Source organism: Notamacropus eugenii, chromosome 5, assembly GCF_028372415.1.
Source record: "Notamacropus eugenii isolate mMacEug1 chromosome 5, mMacEug1.pri_v2, whole genome shotgun sequence".
In the NCBI taxonomy this organism is placed as follows: domain Eukaryota; kingdom Metazoa; phylum Chordata; class Mammalia; order Diprotodontia; family Macropodidae; genus Notamacropus; species Notamacropus eugenii.
Window position 1 is genome coordinate 319,701,726 of NC_092876.1, and position 19,558 is coordinate 319,721,283.

At 40.8% G+C, this 19,558-nt stretch overlaps 1 protein-coding gene across 1 annotated transcript in view; it reads left to right on the forward strand.

Moving 5' to 3' along the window:
* The window catches only part of MYO7B (myosin VIIB), a 177,891-nt gene extending 161,117 nt beyond the window's left edge, over positions 1–16,774 (forward strand). Inside the window, 9 exon segments of the mRNA XM_072615741.1 lie at positions 2,125–2,230; positions 4,313–4,426; positions 6,828–6,915; positions 7,600–7,706; positions 9,031–9,216; positions 11,251–11,367; positions 12,830–12,913; positions 13,401–13,520; positions 14,739–16,774. Of these exon segments, the coding sequence (XP_072471842.1) occupies positions 2,125–2,230; positions 4,313–4,426; positions 6,828–6,915; positions 7,600–7,706; positions 9,031–9,216; positions 11,251–11,367; positions 12,830–12,913; positions 13,401–13,520; positions 14,739–14,828 (1,012 nt within the window). The 3' untranslated portion in view covers positions 14,829–16,774.
* Positions 16,775–19,558: the final 2,784 nt, after the last annotated feature.

Consider the following 19,558-nt stretch of genomic DNA (forward strand, 5'->3'; position numbering starts at 1 on the left):
CATCTGGGCCCAAAGGACCTGACCTAGAGACATCCAAAAGAGCTCCCAGGCCTTCAGTGGTGCCCTTAAATCTACATCTGTAGGAAAGCACAGCCCAGCTGCCCTGCATTGAAATTCACTGTCCCATGGTTGAATGAATCCTTTATTCAGGGATTGAGCTGGGAGGCCTTCCCCAGAAGCCTTGGGATGGGGAGGGTCAAGGACAGCTCCAGCTGGAAAGTAGCCCCAAACACAGCGCATTCCAGTCTTTATCTTCTTTTGTGGGAAAAACAACATGGATGCTGGAATGCTAATATCAGAAAGGACCTCAGAGATGCATCACCAACTCCCTCAATTTACAGTGAAAGAAACTGAAGGCCAGCGGGATAAAGTGACTTATCAAGGATCCGGCTGCTAGTTGGTTACTGAGCTGGGATTGCAACTCGGCTCCTGTCTCTCAGTCTGATGTGCTTTCCATCATATAAAGCAGAGAGAGAAAGGATCATTTAAATTTAGATAGAGATTTGGATCCAGAAAGATAGTGGGAAGCCATAGAATTCAGGCCCCCATCTGTAAAATGTGAGGCAAAAATGTGAGGGATGGAACACTAACAAATTTTGACACCTTCACAGTCTGAACCAAAGCCCACCTGCTACCAATAATGAGCTCCAAAAAATTTGGATTGAAATCTGTTTGATTTCCATACATATTCGCCACCTTTGGAACCAAATTTCCCAGCAGTCAATCAGTCAGTCAGTCAGTCAATGAACAACAACAAAGGTACCTACAGACAAGCATTCATTCATTCATTCTGTATTGGGGAGGCTTTGTTGAAGAGACCCAGTCCTTAGGAATATCCATTCATTCAACAAGCCTTTATTAAGCATCTGTTACTTGCAGCTTAGGGCAGCCAGGTAGCTCAATGGATACAGCACCAGGCCTCGAGTCAGGAAAGCTCATTTTGTGAGTTCAGTCCTGCCTCAGACACTTAACTATCTGTGTGATCCTCTCAATGCATCTAGGGCCATCTCCAGTCATCTTACCTCTATCTTGCCACTGGACCCAGATGGCTCTAGAGGAGAGAGTGAGGTGACTTTGCACAGCCCTCTCCCATTTCAGTCCAATCACTTGCAAGTCATAACATCACCTTGCTGATGTCATGGCCCTCCTTGAGAATGAAAGGATAACGAATGACCCTGGGCAAGTCACTTAACCCCGTTTGCCTTAGTTTCCTCATCTGTAAAATGAGCTGGAGAAGGAAATGGCAAATCACTCCGTATCTTTGCCAAGAAAACTCCCAAATGGGGCCACGAAGAGTTGGACAACTGAAATGACTTACCAACAACAATATGTGCCAAGTGCTGAGGATGGAGACAAAAATGAAATAGCCCCTGGGCTCACAGAGTTTATATTCTATTGGAGGGAACCAGTATAGACATAGATAAATACAAAAATTACCCAAAGTTAATTCCATTGGGTGGAGGGACATTAGCAATTGGGGGAATCAGGAGAGGTGGTCCCTGAGCTGCATATCCAAGTATTTTTCAAAATAGTTGATGAGAGAAGCGGAGTGCATTCCAGGCATAAGAGAGAGGTAGTACACAAACATGGAGAAAAAAATTAATTAATAGTAATTTACATTCGTATATCACTTTAAGGTTGGCAAAGAGCTTTACAAATATAATCATTTTATCCTCACAGCATCTCTAGAAGGTAGGTGCTATTATTATCATCTGCATTTTACAAGGGTTAAGTGACTTGCCCAGGGTCACACAGCTAGTCAGTGTCTTGAGTCAAGATCTGTGCCTCCTACCTGCCTAGATGGAATATTGTAAATGGGTACAACAATTTCTCTGGATCTTAGAGTATACATAAAAGAGTAACAGGTGCAAAATTGTATTTTTATTAATGGGGTTGGTTCACTCTCACTGTCATCCTTCTGTGACCAACAGCACATACAGGCTCACTGTTGGTTAGTTAGGATTAGGGGGATAGTCCGGGATCACTAAGCAAAACAACTTGGCCCATTCAGGGACTGAATCTGGAATCTCAGTTTTGATATTATAAGCTAACCTACTGAGCTAAAGAGGCACAGGTATTTGCCATCCCGATTTTGGCCACACTTTTTACACTGTTCTTTTCTAGGACTGGCCCCCGGAAGTGGCCCCCTCACCAAGCAGAGGTGGAGGCCATTCAGCAAAACATCATCAAGATCTGTCACAAGGTTTACTTCCCCAATGACACAGAAGAGGTGAGAGGTCCAGGCATCTCCTCCAAATGTGGGCTCCTCCTGTAGTCTCTGTGAGGCCATGGATCCCTGAACTGGTCTGCCAAAGGTTGGGTATTACCAGTGATGTGCTAGTAAATATTCAACAACTGCCTCTCCAGGAAATATAAATGTACCCATGATACACTTTTAAATTTAATCTGTGTTATTAACACTTTCTCTGTCACTTCCTTAAGTATAGATATTAACAAACTAATAAGTCAAGGTCTGATTGTAGCATCTGCTGATTTCTGAGGTATAAATGTTCACAGTGAAAATTTAATGGTCAGCTCCAAGGTATGATCTAGGGCTATCACTCCCCTGTCTATTACTAGCCTAACTCCTGAAGAGGCATATATCTATGAGCTTTTGAAGGATAATGTCATAGCTGACCTTCTCTGAACTAAGAGAAACCAAAAATGGTAAAGAAAAGAAATTCTTAAACTCATTTTTTTGCCACTGATTTAAAAAAAAATATTTTACAGATGCTTTTGTTTTTATGTAACCTTCATTTCCAAATATATCTCTTTTTCCATCCCTACCCAGGGAGCCATTTTTTGTAATAAAGAATACAAAAGAAACAGAGGGAGAGGGGGCGGGGCAGAGAATGGTAAACTTACAGGCACAAGCCTGACAGTGTATGAAGTCCCTCACCTATATAAGGTGGGAGGGAGGTGTATTTTCTTACCTCCTCTCTGGGACCAAAGTTGCCAGTTTCACCTTCAAGGACTAACACTTTAAACTTCCAAGAGTGTTCTCAATTTCATTTGATCCTCACAACCCCACCTTATGAAGTAAATAGGACAGAAAGGGATGTTTACAGTTGAGGAAGTTGAAGCACAAAGAGTTTTGATACCCTGCCTTGAGTTATACAGAAAATTGATAAAAGAGCCATCACTGGAACCCAGAGCTGACTCCTAGTCCAATAACTTTGTTTAGTTCAAGGAATATTGATTAATGTCTTGCTGTGTGTCTAAGACCATGTTGAGTGCTATAGGATTCAGACTTTTCCTGTATTTTATAATTTGTTAAAATAGGTAGTATTGGGGAGGGAGGAGATCACTTCCTGTCTCTAGTCCTGTCCAATTTTGGGGGAGAGGTCCTAGTAGAAAATGAAAGGGATAAAGAGACAAGTGGGAAGAAGGAGAAAAAGGAAAGCCCATAGATGCGAGAAGCTGTGAAGTAAACCACTGGCCCTTGGAAAATAGAAAGACAGGTGTATTTCAGGTATTTTTCACCTGCTGTATGCCTTGAGTCTTCAGAAGTTAAGAAGGTCATTGATTCAGAGTTGGAACTAACCTTTTGTTATTATTTGGTAGTTTGTCTTGTTCAATTTCTCATGACCCCATTTAGGGTTTTCTTGGCAAAGATACTAGCATAGCTTGCCATTGACAAACAGGGTTAAGTGATTTGCCCGGGGTCACACAGCTAGTAAGTGTCTGAGCCAGATTAGAACTTGCAAAGATGAGTCTTCCTGACTCCAGGCCCAGTGCTCTATCTACTGCACCACCTTAAAAGAAAACTAATCTAACCTCTGAATTTCCAGAAGCCCCAATGACAAGTAGTTAGTGATAGGACTAAGGTTCAAATCAAGGACATCAGATACCAAATCTAGTGCTCTGGAAGAGTGATGTAATGGAAAGAACTCTAGACTTACCAGCAAAGGACTTGAGTTCTAATCCCAGGTATACCACTCACTGACTGTGTGACCCTTGGGCAAGTCTCTCCCTCTACTTAGTTTCTTCATATGTCATTTGAGGGGAATTGGACTAGAAGATGACCTATGATGTCCCCTCCGATGCTAAAGAATATGAAGGATCGTGAAATATAATCCTCACTTGTTTTCTTCACATCCTCACAGCAGAGAAAATATCCCATCCTTTCTTGAGTTCCTGTGAAAAGAGCAGAGGAAAAGCTTACATATTCACAGATATTCCCACAGTAGAGAAACTCTCTTGGTTCTTCTGCTTGGCCATGTTCCTCATTTTCTCCTGTCTTCCATTCTGGTCCTGCCCACATGTAAAATCAGCCTTTTCCCCCTGTAACTGATGACCCTGCTTCTTCCAGATCTTTGAAGTTGGAGCCAACACAAAGGTTCAAGAACTGTGTCAAAACATCAGCACCCACCTGCAACTAAACTCCTGGGAGGGTTGTAGCCTGTTTGTCAAGATTTCAGACAAGGTATGACAGTAACAATGGCAGTAGGAAATTGTGGGAGCCATTGGTGCTTGGGAGGGATGAAAAACATGGAGAAGGTGACCAGAATATCCAGTCCAGCTAACGAATGATCAAAAAATTAAAACTTGGAAAAGAACATACAATGGCCAAAGGTATTTGTCATTCACTAATGGGGGAGGTCCAGATCATTGTCAAAATTAAAAGGGAATTTCCTGATGCTTCTGGTGGTGATGACATCATGCTGATTACATCAAATTCTAAAATATTGGAGAGCATCCTAAAGAGATGAATAATCACTCAAGAGTTTAGCCTAACTATCCATACATGAAAACCAAATGGATGAAAAATGTCTATTGTCCAGTTGGATGTCTAGCACATATATATTGGAAACACACCTCAGATGAACAATTATGTGGGTCCATAACTTAATAGGAGTAATCGCCTATGGAAAAGTCCATCTATTTAACATTAACGTTCTTCTAGTGATGGTGTTTATGAGTAATTTAGTACCATAGTCTGCAAAGAATTAAAGATAAGAGTCCCACAAGAGGTAATGGAGAAGCGCATGTTAGCATGTTACCTAGAGCAAAATGTACAAGAAAAGCAGTAAAAAAATATTAACAAAGACGTAGGTAACCAGAAAAGGAAGTGAACAGGTCATGTGCATCCAGTGTGCTCCACTGGTACCCATAAAAGGTCAAGAAACAGGAAGGTCCTCAGCACATTGGTCCTCAGGGGGGATCCATGGAAAGAACCATACAACCATAGTTGCACAGGACAAGAAGGCACAGAGGGGTTGCTATCTGCACCACTGAAGGAAATACCTGTCTGAGAGTTTATAGATACATCAAAGTATCATTACTATTTTTAAAAACTATATTCAGCTGACCTCTACCTTTCTGTGACTTAAATTTATTGCTACTAGTTTTGTCCTTTAGGGCTAATCATCAAAAGTTTAATAAGCAATCCTTCTTCTACATGGTAGCTCATTAAATACTTTAAGATAGTTCTATCATAAGTGCCCCTAAATTTGGTTTCCTTCAGGATAAGTTTCTACCACAGATCCTTGAAGGATACAGTTTTCAGTCTTCTCACCATTCTGGTTAACTTCCTCTAGGTATATACCACGTAGTCAGTCACTCAGTGAAGATTTATTAAAGCACTAACTATGTTCAAGGCACTGTGCTAAGTCTTGACTATGCAAAGACAAAACCAAAGACAGCTCCTGTCCTCAAATAACTTACATTCTATGGAGAAAAATATATGTACATAAGTACATATATGTTAATACTATAGTATTATTATAGTATTAACTATATAATACAGTATATTTATATTATATTTAATATAGTATGTTTCTACATTATGTATATATATACATGTATGTATGTACATGTACGCATATACAAACATATATAGCAAATACCAAATGATTGGACGGGGAGGATCCATACATTTACTAACTGCATACTGCTGTGCTAAGTGCCTCACAAATCTTATCTCATTTGTTCCTCACAACAACTCTGTGAGGTAGGTGCTATTATTATCCCCATTTTACAGTTGAGGAAACTGAGGAAGTTAGAGGTTAAGTGACTTGCCCAGAGTTAGATAAATGTCTGAGGCAGGATTTGAACTCAAGTCTTCCTGACTCCAGGCCCTGAACTCTATCGGCTGCCTGGCTGCCTGCCTGCCTGCCTGCTTGCTGGGTGGAAGAGAAAGCACTAACAGTGGGGTAAATTAGGAAAGACCTCACTCTGAGTGCCAGATCAAAACTTTTTTTTACACTTTGTTTTTCTAGTTTGTTTGGGTTTTTTTGGCAACATAGCTAATATGGACATTTATTTTGTGTGATTTCACGTGTACAATGGGTGTTATATGACTTGTTTTCTCAGTGGGTGGGAGAGGGGCTGGAAGGAGGGAGAGAATTCACGTTGGAAACAGTACCTGAGCTGAGCTTTGAGGGAAGTTAGGAATTTTAAGCAATTGAGATGAGGAGGGCGTGAATTATAGGCATGGGATACACAGCCTAGACAAAAGCACAGACTTGGAGGATTGAGTGCCATGTGTGAGGAACAGTCACGAGGCCAATTTGGCTGGACCACAGTGTGGGCGAAGGGGAGTAGTATATAATAAATCTGGATGCATAGGCTGGAGAAAATGTGATTCCCAGAACTCAACCCAATATTCTTGATGTGATTTCTCTATAGAAAAGCAAGTTTCAGATAATTCAGGCATTCTCTTCTGCCTTCCTATATTCTTGGTTCCTGTAGAAAGCTATCTCACCCCCAGGGCCAGCCCCCACCCCAGCCTTTCTGCTCATTCCTTGGTGAGGTGCTGCCTGGGTGGCAGGGCTTTGCACTCTTCTTTGCTGCCATCTAATCTCCCATTTGCTCTTCCCCATCAGGTCATCAGCCAAAATGAAAAAGACTTCTTCTTCGATTCCTTAAGGCAGGTGTCTGACTGGATAAGAAAGACCAAGCCCACAAAAGAAGGTAAAAGAAGGTGCCATCTATCCTAGGAGAGGTGGAAAATAGAAATCACAAGATTTCTACCTTGAGAGATGTTAAATAGGATCTTTGAATCAAAACATTTAGAGCTTCAAAGGATCTTTGAGATCATCTAGTCTGATTCTCTTATTTTATAGTTTAGGAAGAGTAAAGGTCTCTAGAGAACAAGTGACTTTCTCAAGGTGATGGGGACACAGATGGTCACTATCAGAGCCTTATGTGATCTTGGCTAAATCACTGAATCTCCTGGGACCTTGGTTTCTTCAGCTCTAAAATGGGGAGAGGGGTATTGGGTTAGATGACCTCACTTATCCTTTCCATCTCTCAATCTATGACTCTATGAAGGCATGACAGAGCAGGTAATATTTTAATAACCTCAAAGTGCAACTTCAGTGTTCAAACCCAAACTGATTTACTTGCTTTGGTTAAAAAATAAACATAAACTGTATGGTCCTTTGAAGGCATGGAGGAAGGGGAAATTGATATCAAAGGGAGCTGAAAAGCACCATGGGTGGGGGTAGAGAGAGAGAAGACTTGAAATGAAACCAAGTCTAAGAGGATGTAGCAGCTCTTATTGGGGGGATGGGCATTCTCTGACCTGAGCCTTAGGCTACCTGCTTAAGGAAGACCTTGACCCTGTGGCTGATGGCCATGACCTTGTTCACTCAGGGACAACAGCACCCCTATATTACCATGTGTACTTCATGAGAAAACTCTGGTTGAATGTCTCCCCTGGGAAAGATTTGAAAGCTGACACCATCCTTCACTATCATCAGGTAAAAGGGCTGCTTCTCAACTCAGCTAAGGAATGGACCCATATAGTGCAAAGTGTGGGATGGACCACTGCCCCTAGAGTATATATGGACCTCTGGTTCATATAGGATTCCAGTGGAGGGGGAAAGAACCATGTATCGGGATATATCAAGGAGGGGCTGGACATCATTGATTCATTTAACAAGCCTCTATAATATAGACACTATTTTAGACTCAAGAAAAAAAGGAGAAAATGAAATTATTCAGCTAGGTTTTAAAGAATGGGTAAGATCTAAACAAGAAGGAAGAAGGCTGGGGTAGGTATGGGGAATTCTAGTTGGGAGGTTATAATGTAAGCTGAGGTGGGAGTAAGCATGTCCATGGTAGATAGCAACGGAAGATAAGGTTGGAGAAGTAGGTTGGGGTCAGATTGTGGAGGCCCTTGAATTTGAAAAGGAATTGAGATTTGATGGGGTAGGCAAAAAAGACCTCTTGGCTACTCCACTATCATGAATTAAGCAGAGAGTGTTACATGTTCTGGAAACACAGAATGGTATTGGTGAGCTCAGTGGATTGGGGACAGGAAGCAGGAAACCAGAAGATGCAATATTAGACTTAAGGATCATCTAGTCTTGCTCCATAATATTTTACAAAGGTAGAAACAGAGGACCAGAGAGGTGAAGAAACTTCCCAACTTCACATAGCTAATTAATGAGAGAGCCAAGAATAGAACCTTAGGGTCTTCCTCTCCCAGGACTCCGTCTCTGTGATACACGGTAATTTGAAAGGCATATGAGTTGTAAGTGACAAAGTTTCTAAACCAAACAAGTTAGCTATATCTTGCACTAAAGGACGCAGAGAAGCCCACATTTGTGCGCACACACACACACACGCACACACGCACACACGTACACACGCACACAGAAATGTTCACAGCTGACCTATAACTAGCTAAAACTGTGTCTGGGGCCAATTCATTTAGGGATGGGGACAATTCTGTCTCATTCCCAGTGCCAGAAGGGAGCACCATGCTGAAATTCTACTATTAGTGATTCATTCATTCTTATCCAGGATCCAGGAATAAATCCCCCTGTGAGAAAAGACATATGAAGCCCTAACACCTGAATCAGACGAATTTCTCAGTCATTTTTCAGGGGCGGGGGGGCGGGGTAGGAGCAAGTGGAAGAGGAAGGGAAGACAAGAGAGTTCTGGAGCAGCAGCATGGTGGGGACACGGAAAGCTGCCACATGCAAACTTCTGTTTACCAGTTTTGCCAGGCAGTCTTCAGACATCAGTACATTAGGAGGAAATGCTCAAGTTGACTGTTTGTCTGTCTGTCTATGCCAGGAGCTGCCCAAATACTTGCGTGGATTCCACAAGTGCTCCAGGGAGGATGCCATCCAGCTTGCAGGCCTCATTTACAAGGTCCAGTTTGACAAGGACAGGTCCCAGCTAGCCACGGTCTCCAGGATCCTGAAGGACTTGGTGCCTGAGAACTTGATACATCTGATGTCTTCAGAGGAATGGAAAAAGGTCATTGGTCTGCCCTTAGCAGTCTCTGTCCCTTCCCTAGGGTGACCATGTATTGAGTAATCCACTGACCTGGGGGAGTATAGGAAAAGGCAAGGGGGGGAGCTCCAGGCCTCTCTCTTGGGCTACTCCTATTCATAATATATTTGCCCTCATTTCCCCAGTTCCATCCTTAAAGTCCCTCCCAGGTATAGGTATCCCTTTCTTTATGAAATAGACAAATTCCTGAAAAACTGTCTACAAACTGATGTTTTTCCAAGTTGAATCTTATTTTCCCATTGATTTACATTACCAGTTCTAAGAAAGGTTTTGTTCATGTCAGATCATCGAAAAGCAATGGATGCTCACACCTTAGCTTTAAGCTTCCCTGTAGAACCCCTCCAGACACGTACACAATCAATCAATCAAATAATGTTCACTCAGACTGATAGCGCCCTTAAAGGTCTGTGAAGCAGGAGCTAGTGAAAATACTATTATTCCGATTTTACAGATGAGGTTAAATGATTTGTCTCTTATCAGTGAAGTCTGAGATTTGAACACAGGACTTCAGACTTGCCATCTCCCAGTCCAGTATTCTTTCAGGTGTACCATGTAGAAGAAAAAATGGACAAAGGAAGTGAGGAAGGGAAGGAAGGAAAGGAGGAAGGAAGGAAGGGAGGAGGGAAGGAGGGAGGAAGGAAGGAAGGAAGGAAGGAAGGAAGGAAGGAAGGAAGGAAGGAAGGAAGGAAGGAAGGAAGGAAGGAAGGGAGGGAGGGAGGGAGGGAGGGAGGGAGGGAGGGAGGGAGGGAGGGAGGAAGGGAGGGAGGTAAGGAGGGCGGCGCAGAGGGCAGAGAGAAAGGAAGGAAGAGAGGAAGAAAGCAATAGGAAAGAAGGACAGAAATTAGTTCAGTAAGACTAACCAACACATCAACCAAGTCTACCAGTATTTGCAATGCTTTATATCCCATAGTCCCCCTCCTCTACAAAGAAGGGAGAAGAGGTACATTTTCTCATCTCTTTATTCGTCCAAGTTTGGTTATTATAATTAATCAGCATTCAAGGCTCTGTTATTGTTATGGTAATTTCCATTTACATTGTTGTAGGCACTATGTAAATTATTTTCCTGGTTTTGCTCACTTTATTTTGTATCAATTCATAATTCTCTGAATTATTTATTCATCTTTCTGAAATAATGCAGTAATATTCCATCATATTTTTGTGCCATTCTCTAATTAAGAGATAGCTACTTTGTTTCTAGTTCTTTGTTACTTCAAAAAACATTGCTGTAAGGCCCTTCTCTCTCTCTCTCTTTGTTCTCCTTGAGGTATATGCTTAATGGTCCCATCTCTGGGCCAAGTATATGAATGAGCATGGTCACTTTTTTTTTAACCATGATTCCAGATCACTTTCCAAAATCGTCAAATCAAATCAAACCACAACAAGAATGCCTTTCTTTCCACAGCCACATCAACATTTACTATTCCCATTTTTTTTTTGAACATCTTTGTCAATTTGCTGGGTTTGAAATGAAACCCCAGAGTTATTCTGATTTGTATTTCTCTTATTATTAGTAATTTGGAATAGTCTTTCATATACTTATTAATAATTTGCAATTATTCTTTTGAAATCTTCTGTAAATAAATACTTAAAGCATGCGGGTAGTGAACATTATCCATCTAGAGAGAGAAATCACTTTTTAATTTTTTTATTCTGAACATAACAGCCTAACACCTCCCAAATAAAATTCATTTCCATATACAAAATAGAACAGAAAAAGGTTATGGACAAGAACTCTAAGGAGAATTCACTTTTTAAAGAAACTTACAGAAGTAATGAAAAAGAGTAGATATTGATTCCTGTAAAGACTGCTTGGTTCGGGAGCCTGAAATTTCCAGTCAGATTTACTCACAAAGGTTAGCTGTGGTCAGTCTGTCCATTCTCCTGGGGTCCATGAAGCCAGGTCTAGTGCCCCAGTATCATAGAGCATTCTCTCCAGTATCTACATAAGAGGCTCCCACTCACCCATGCTTATATCCCTGCACCCCACCTCCTTTCCAGAACATCTTTGCTGCTTACAATAAATGTGAAGAGAAGACAGTGGATGAAGCCAAGGTGGCCTTTCTGAAGCTGATTTACCGGTGGCCCACCTTTGGGTCAGCCTTCTTCGAAGTGAAGGTAGGTTTTATTTCAGACCTCACCCATCCTGACCTTCCCAGTACAGAATCCCATTCATTTAAAAGAATAATTAATGGATTAACCATCCCCCCCACCTGCTAATGTCTTTTCTTTTTCAGAAAATCTTCTCCTCTGTATATTTCTTGTAGTCAGAAAATCTTTCTCTGTATATATCTTGTAGTTATCGGCATATCGTCTCTCCCATTAGAAAGCAAGCTCCAAAGAAAGCAGCCAGTGTTTTTACCTTTTTTTTTGTATCCCCAGCACTTAACACTGTTTCTGGTGCATAGCAAATGCTCTGTCAATGCTTATTGACTGACTCCTATGTCCAGGGAACTGTGCTAAGTAGTAGGGATATTAAGAAGATTATAACAATGATGATGAGTCATTTGTATAGGACATTTTCCCCCACAAGAATGAGGGAGATGATTCAAGGATTATTATCCCCAATTTGCTGATGCTTAAAGTGGTACTCAGGGAAGTTTTCGATCACCTTGAGTTACGCAATACTACACTGCTATTCCATTTACATCTGGAAAGGACTTAGAAGTGATATAACCAATCTCAGACACTTACTAGCTGGGAAATCACTTCACCCTGTTTGCCTCAGTTTCCTTATCTGTAAAATGAGCTAGAGAAAGAAATGGCAAATCACTCCAGTATGTCTACTGAGAAAACCCCAAATGGGATCACAGAGTTGGACACGACGGAAATGACTAAACAACAAGCCAATCCCCTAATTTTACAGATGAGGAAACTAAGGCCCTAAGAGGTTAAGTGACTTGCCTAAAGTCACACAGGCAATATCAGGGCTGGAATCTAAACCCCAAGTCTTTACTGTAAGTAAAGAATTCTTTCCATTACACATACCAGGAGCCACACAGTCCTCAGTGAGTCTATAATCTGACTTTTTCCTTTAATCCTATTCAGGAAGTCTCTTTGTCCTGCAAATGCACATCAGGACTTGAGGAAGCTCTGTGTGTGTGTGTGTGTGTGTGTGTGTGTGTGTGTGTGTGTGTGTGTGTGTGTGTGTGTGTGTGTGTGTGTGTGAGAGAGAGAGAGAGAGAGAGAGAGAGAGAGAGAGAGAGAGAGAGAGAGAGAGAGAGAGAGAGAGAGAATGTGTGTGCTTGTCTAAGCTTTTCCTGCGTGCCTGAGAACATGGCTGTGACCATTCTGTTCCTATATGTAAGTGGAGATGGGGGTGTGAGAGGAAGCTGAAAAGGAAAATATGATTTGATAGTCTCTTCTCTGGCAGCCACTGGATTGTAAGGACTCAAGAGATTAAGAGCTAGTCCCTGAATGAGTGAGCTAGGCCAGGAGTTAACAAAGCAGGACAACACTATTCTCAACTCCATCCCAAGTTACCTGTCTTAATCGGTTTGGGGAAAAAATGGGTTAGGGGATGAAGTGAGAAACATCAGTAATTTGCTCTCCTTCCTTCTCTCCTTTTCCTCCTTCCCAGCAATGCTCAGAGCCTACTTACCCAGAAATCATCCTCATCGCCATCAACAAGCATGGATTGCAACTCATCCACCCCAAGACCAAGGTCAGAGAGTTCATTAACCTAGCCAAGCCCTCCAGTGAGGTCACAAGATGACAACCACATTTACAGTCTGGGGAGGGGAGATTAGCATTGCTCTCCAGAGCCCAGGCTGGGTTCAGAACACTGTCCTTCCCAATTAGGGAGCAGTGATGCCCCAGTGGGAAGGAAGAGGGAAAGGAGGGTGGACGATAGAAGAGTGGAGATCATAGTCAAGGCTCTGACCTCAGGAGAGATGCCTAGGGTACCTTATTTCATTAGCCTGTTGCAAGATAGATAGAATAGATAGAAATAGCCCCATATGATGGACTGGGATTCAGACAGATTAAATACCAGACCAAGGACACAGTCAGTGGCAGAGTCAGTTCTCCTGACTACCAACCTCAAATTTTTGCTTAAGTTTCTTAAGCATCCCTCTACCTTTGCCCCAAACCCTTCCCCCTAATCTTGGCTCATTGAATTTCTGTCTTCTCTTCCTTACCTTTCCCTGCAGGAGCTCCTAAACAGCTACCCATTTACAAAAATCTCCAGCTGGAGCAGTGGTAGCACCTACTTCCACCTGGTGCTTGGGAACCTCGTGAGGGCAAATCGACTGCTATGTGAGACCTCTCTGGTGAGCCCACGCTGGGGCTGGACATACAAGAGACCCCTCAATACCAGGGGCTCTGGAGGTGGGGTGGGGCAAGGGAGGACATGGGGCAAGGAGAAGAGAAAGAGGAGCAGGGAAAAGAGATATAATTCAAATCTATCTTATCCTACTACGAGATCATTAACTTGCAGATAGGTCTGGGAAAGAAGAAATAACCATGGGCAAAAATGTTTTATTATGAAATTTCAAAGATCCATGACTTCCCAGGTGGCCCCAGTCATTTTTGCTTTCTCATTCATCCACTCAACAAACCCTCAATAAGCACCTCCTACATTACAAGGAGCTATGTTAGGCTACGGACTTGCAGCATGGTGCAGGCAATGGTTCTCAAAGTGTGATCCAGGGATTCTTGGGGGTCCTCAAGACCCTTTCATACAATAATTACTAGTATTTACAAGGTTTACCAAGTGCTTTAAACATGTCACCCCATTTGATCCTCACAACAACACTGTGAAGTAGGTCGATGTTATTATTATCCCCATTTTACAGATGAGGAAACTGAGGTTGAGAGAAGTTAAATGACTTGCCCAGGTCACAAAAGCTAGTAAGTGTCTGAAGAAGAATTTGAACCCAGGTCTTCCTGGCTACAAGTCCAGGGTTTTATCCATTGTATCACCTCGCTGTCACATGTCCATGTCTTATTCTTGTATTAGTCAGAAAGTTCCATTTAGAACAAGGACTATATGGCTTTTCTTATCTGCATCCCCACTGCCTAATATACCTAATACAGTTATGTATTTGTGTGTATGTGTGTGTGCACACATATATAAAGCTCCTATTAAATGTTTGTTGCATGAAAGCTCTTCCCCTGGACAGCTAGGTGGCACAGTGGATGGAGCACTATACTTGGAATCAGGAAAACCTGAGCTCAAATCTGGCCTCAGACACTTAGAAGCTCTGTTACTCTGGGCAAGTCACTTACCTTCTGTTTGTCTCAGTTTCCTCCACTGTAAAAATGAGGATAATAATAGCACATACTTCCCAGGATTGTTGTGAAGGTGAAATGAAATAACATTTGTAAAGAGTTTAGCGCCATGCCTGGCACATCGTAGGCGCTCTATAAATGCTCATTCCTTTCCCTTCTCTTTCCCTGCTCCTGGGGCTCTGTGGCAGTTGCATTGTCCCCTCTCCCCATTGGTTCCCCCTGACCATTCTGTGACTCTTCTGCATCTCCCAACCCAGGGCTATAAGATGGATGACCTACTGACATCCTATGTACAGCTTCTCCTGAGTGCAGTGAACAAGCAGAAGAATTCCCGAGCCTTGGACTGAGGCGGTACATTGGCTGAGGTCACAGCTACCCATCCATCTGCTGAATGGACAGCAACTCTCATCTCTACAGTGAAACACAAGACTGACACCTGTTTTACCTCTCACTTCTCCAGCTTCCTTATCCGGCAATGGACTGGCCTCAGGCACAGCCTTAACTAGGAATTTTTGCACTGGGAAAAGCAACACAAAGTGAAGGATGTCCTTAGTCTGGGATTGAGGGTGGGGGTGGAATGATGAAGGTCAAGAGACTACTCCATGGGTGGTGGAAAGACATTCAGTGCCCACTTGGGCATCCAGTAGAGCCAGCTTGCTGCTGGAGAGGACACTACCCACCATCTAATAGCTTCCTAGTGTCCAAAATAGAATTAATTATCCTCCCACACAACACACAACTGTCCTCCAAATTTACCTATTTTTCTTGAGGATATGACCATCTTTCTAGCCACCCCAGTTTACAACTTCAGAATCATCTTTTTTTCCTTCTCATTTATTCCCCATATCCAATGTCACCATGACTCTAATTCTATCTTCACAATGTGTCTCTCATTTATCCTCCTCAAGTAACCACCAGCCTACTTCAGGCCCTTATAATTTCTCACCTGAACTGTTGAAATAGTTTCCTTAGAATATTTCCTGTTTCTAGAGTATCCCCTGCACTGCTAAGAAAATAATTTCCCTGAAGAACAGATCTAACTACTTCATTTACTTCATCAGAAATCTTCAGTGGCTCCCTATTGCTTATGGATAAAATAACAAACATAATATTTAAAATTTTTCACAATCTGGTTCCAGTCTACCTTTCCAGACTTATTTCACATTATTCCCTTTTTACACTATGTTCCAGTCAATATGTTCTCTTAGCTTAGAATTCTGTCACTCACCTCCAGGACTGTCTTTGCCTGGGCTGTCCCCATCTCCTGGAATTTACTTCCTCTTTACAGGCTGCTCCCAGAATCCTTATCTTTCTGTAGAGTTCAATATAGGGACATTCCTAATGGTGGTATCACTGGATTCCGATGGCTCTGGAGCAGAAGTGAGGCTGGTGACTTTGCACAGCCCTCCCTCACTCGAAACAAAGTCAAGTCATCATTTCTTTGATGGCATGGTCTTCCTCCGCAACGAAGGATGAACACAGTAACAACAATTTCCTGTTGCCATCCACCAGTAGATAATGAACTCTATCCCTCCCAAAGTGATGTTGTATTTACTATATAAATATTAAATCCTCTGGCAAAATGGAATCTCCTTAATAGTGTAACTGTTTTTCATTTTGTTTTTGTCTCTCCAAGACCTGATAAAGTGTATTTATGCTGTAGGCACTTGATGTCTAATTGAATTAATTTTAATTTAAATTAATGATAATCATGTCTTTGTAATTTCTTCACACCCACATTCCTGACACCACATTATTCTGTCTCTGTTTTGAGTTTTTGTGGGTGTGTGTGTTTGTTTTTTGTAGTTTTGCTGCATTTTAGTGCATGGTCAATTTTTTTTAAAGGCGTCATGTGAAGCTGAGAAATATACATATATATTCTTTAATGCTCCCATCCACAAGATGCCATGAGTATTTCCAATCTAACTTCTTCAACAGTTTGCTTAATTTTATATTTTCCTTTTTTATTATCTTTCTGTTAAAATTTATACAGCTCTGAGCATTAACATTAAAATCTCTTATAATTATTGTGTTGATGTCATTTTATTTTTGGATTTCAGTTAATCCTTTATGAATCTAGATGCCATCCCATTTAGTGATAAATGTTTAGTATTAATTGTTTCATTGTCTATTATGGCACCTTATGTATAATGTAATTTCCATGTTTAACTCTCCTAACATTATGCATTTTTGTTTTTTCTTTAAGCGTGATTTCAATCCTTGCTTTTTGGAGATCAGCTGATGCGTAGGAAATTTAATTTCAGCCTTTTTTGTTGATTTTCCATATGCCTTTATTTTTAGATGTGTTTCTTTTACATAACAATTTGTTTTATATAAACAAATTTTATATAAAAATTGTTTTATATAACAAATTTTTTTCTTATCCATTCTGATTCTCTCTTTCATTTTGTTGCATTGTTTGATTATTTACATTTAAATATTTAATATTGTTAGGCTTGTCTTTTCCTACTTTTATTCCTTTTGTATTGATTTGATCATCTTTTTCTTTTAAGTTGCATTTTGCTTCAATGATTTGTTTCCTGTATTGTTTTGATGCTAGTCTACTTCCACACCACACTCCTACCCCACTCTCATTTACTTACCTGACCTCAAGTTCCTTGGTTTTACTTAAGTTGTTAATTTTTCTTTCTTTTTATTTATGTTTCTACTCCTTTTCTTTCTCTTTCCCTGCTAAACTAAGTGTGTGATTCCGTAGTCAATGATTATAGTAGTCTACTATTTGATAAACCCAAGAACTCCAGCTTCTGGGAGAAGAACTCACTATTTGACAATAACTGGTGGGAAAACTGGAAAATAGTGTGGTGGAAACTGGGATAGACCAATGCCTGACACAGTATACCAGAATAAAATCCAAATGGGTACACAATCTGGGTATAAATTCTGATACTGTAAACAAACTAGGTGAGCTAGGAATAGTTTATGTCAGATTTATGGGGAATGGAGGAATTTATGACCAAATAAGAGATAGATAAAATTATGAAATACAAAATGGGTCATTTTGGTTACATTAAATTGAAAAGGTTTTGCACAAACACTATGCAACCAAGATTAGGAGGGAAGCAGAAAACGGAAAGAATTTTTCAAGTAGTGTTTGTGATAAAGGCCTCATTTCTAAAATATATAGATAACTGAGTCAAATTTACAAGAAGAATACAAGTCATTCCCCAATTGATAAATGGCTAAAGGATACGAACAGGCAGTTTTCAGAGGAAGAAATTAAAGTTATCTATAGTCATATGAAAAAATGCTCTAAATCATTATTGATTAGAGAGATGCAAATAAAAACAACTCTGAGGTACCACACCATACCTATCAGATTGGCTAACATAACAAAAGAAGAAAATGATAAATGTTGGAGAAGATATAGGAGAGTTGGGACACTAATTCATTGTTGGTGGAGCTGTGAGCTCATCCAACCATGCTGGAGGGCAATTTGGAACTATGCTCAAAGAGCTATAAAAATATGCATACCCTTTGACCTAGCAATATCACTTCCAGGGCTATATCCCAAAGAGATCATAAAAATGGAAAAAGGACTCATATGCACAAAAATATTTACAGCAACTCTTTTTGTGGTGGCCAAGAACTGAAAATTGAGAAGATGCCCATCAACTGGGGAATGGCTGAACAAGTTGTGGCATATGAATGTAATGGAATACTATTGTGCTATAAGAAATGATGAACAGGCAGACTTCAGAAAAACCTGGAAAGACATATGAACTGATGCTGAGTAAAGTGAGCAGAGTCAGGTGAACATTATACACAGCAACAGCCACGGAGTTCAAGGATTATTTCTGATAGACAGCCCATCACAGCAATGTAAGGACCTAAAACATTTCCAAAGGACTCATGATACAAAATACCATCCACTTCTAATGAAAGAACTATGGAGTTGGAACGCAGAATGAAGTCGTCTATTTTATTCTCTGTTGTGTTATGTTTTGATGTGTTTTTCTCATGGTTTCTCCCATTTGTTTTAATTCTTCTATGAAACATGACTAATGTGAAAATGTGTTTAATAGGAATGTATGTGTAGAACTCATATAAGATTGCATGCTGTGTTAGGGAGCAAGGGTGGAAAGAGGGAGAGACAATTAGGAAGTTATAGAAGTGATTGTTGAAAACTGAAAACAAATAAATTTTAAAATTTGGGGAAAAAAAACAAGAGTATGAGTTAAAATCTTCCTTTCCCACTTTCATCCAACGTCTAACTTCAAATAACATTCTTTTGTGTCACCATTTTCCAAGAAGCTTTCCTTTGTTTTTATCCTCCTTATTTCTCTTTCTAGTCTATTATGAGTTCTACTTTCCAATATATGGGTTATACTTTCATTTGTTCTTTCTTTAGACTTTCTATCTGTGTCATGCGGATATAGCTTCTGGAGTAACAAATTGAATTCTCTCCTCTATCTCATTTTTGTTTTTGCATTTAGAGCTCTTACTCCATCCTCTCTCTTTCCCATTATACCTCATTCTTAAATATCAATTGATGAGGGAAGTAACTTTAAATGGAAGCAGTGGGATGTGGGAGGAGTCAAACTATGTCTTGAGTTAGGAGGTCTGGTCCTTCCTTTGTCTTTACCATGATCCTTCACCTGGAAAATGGTCATCTACCTGAGAGCCAGTGTGGCTTCAGAAAGGGTCAAGGAATGATTGATACGGTTTACTGCTGGACAACTCCAGGAGAAATGCAAGGAGTAGAACAGAGATCTGTACCCTAACTTTATCAATCTGACCAAGGTCTTTGATAATGTCAGTCATAAGAACTTGTGGAAAATTATGGCAGATTTGGGTGCCTAGAGAAGGTCAACAGTGTTGTACATCAGTTTCATGATGGCATGCCTGCCCAGATTCTGGATAATAGACAATGTTCTCGTGCTTTCGCAGTCACCAGTGGAGTGAAGCAGGGTTGTGTGCTTGCTCCCATGATGTTTTCAGTAATGTTGTTGGACACCTTCAATGAGGGTGAAAACAGCATCAAAGTCAGCTACCACACTGATGGTAAATTATTTAACTTGAAAAGGCTACGAGTAAGACTAAAGTGAAGAGGAAACTG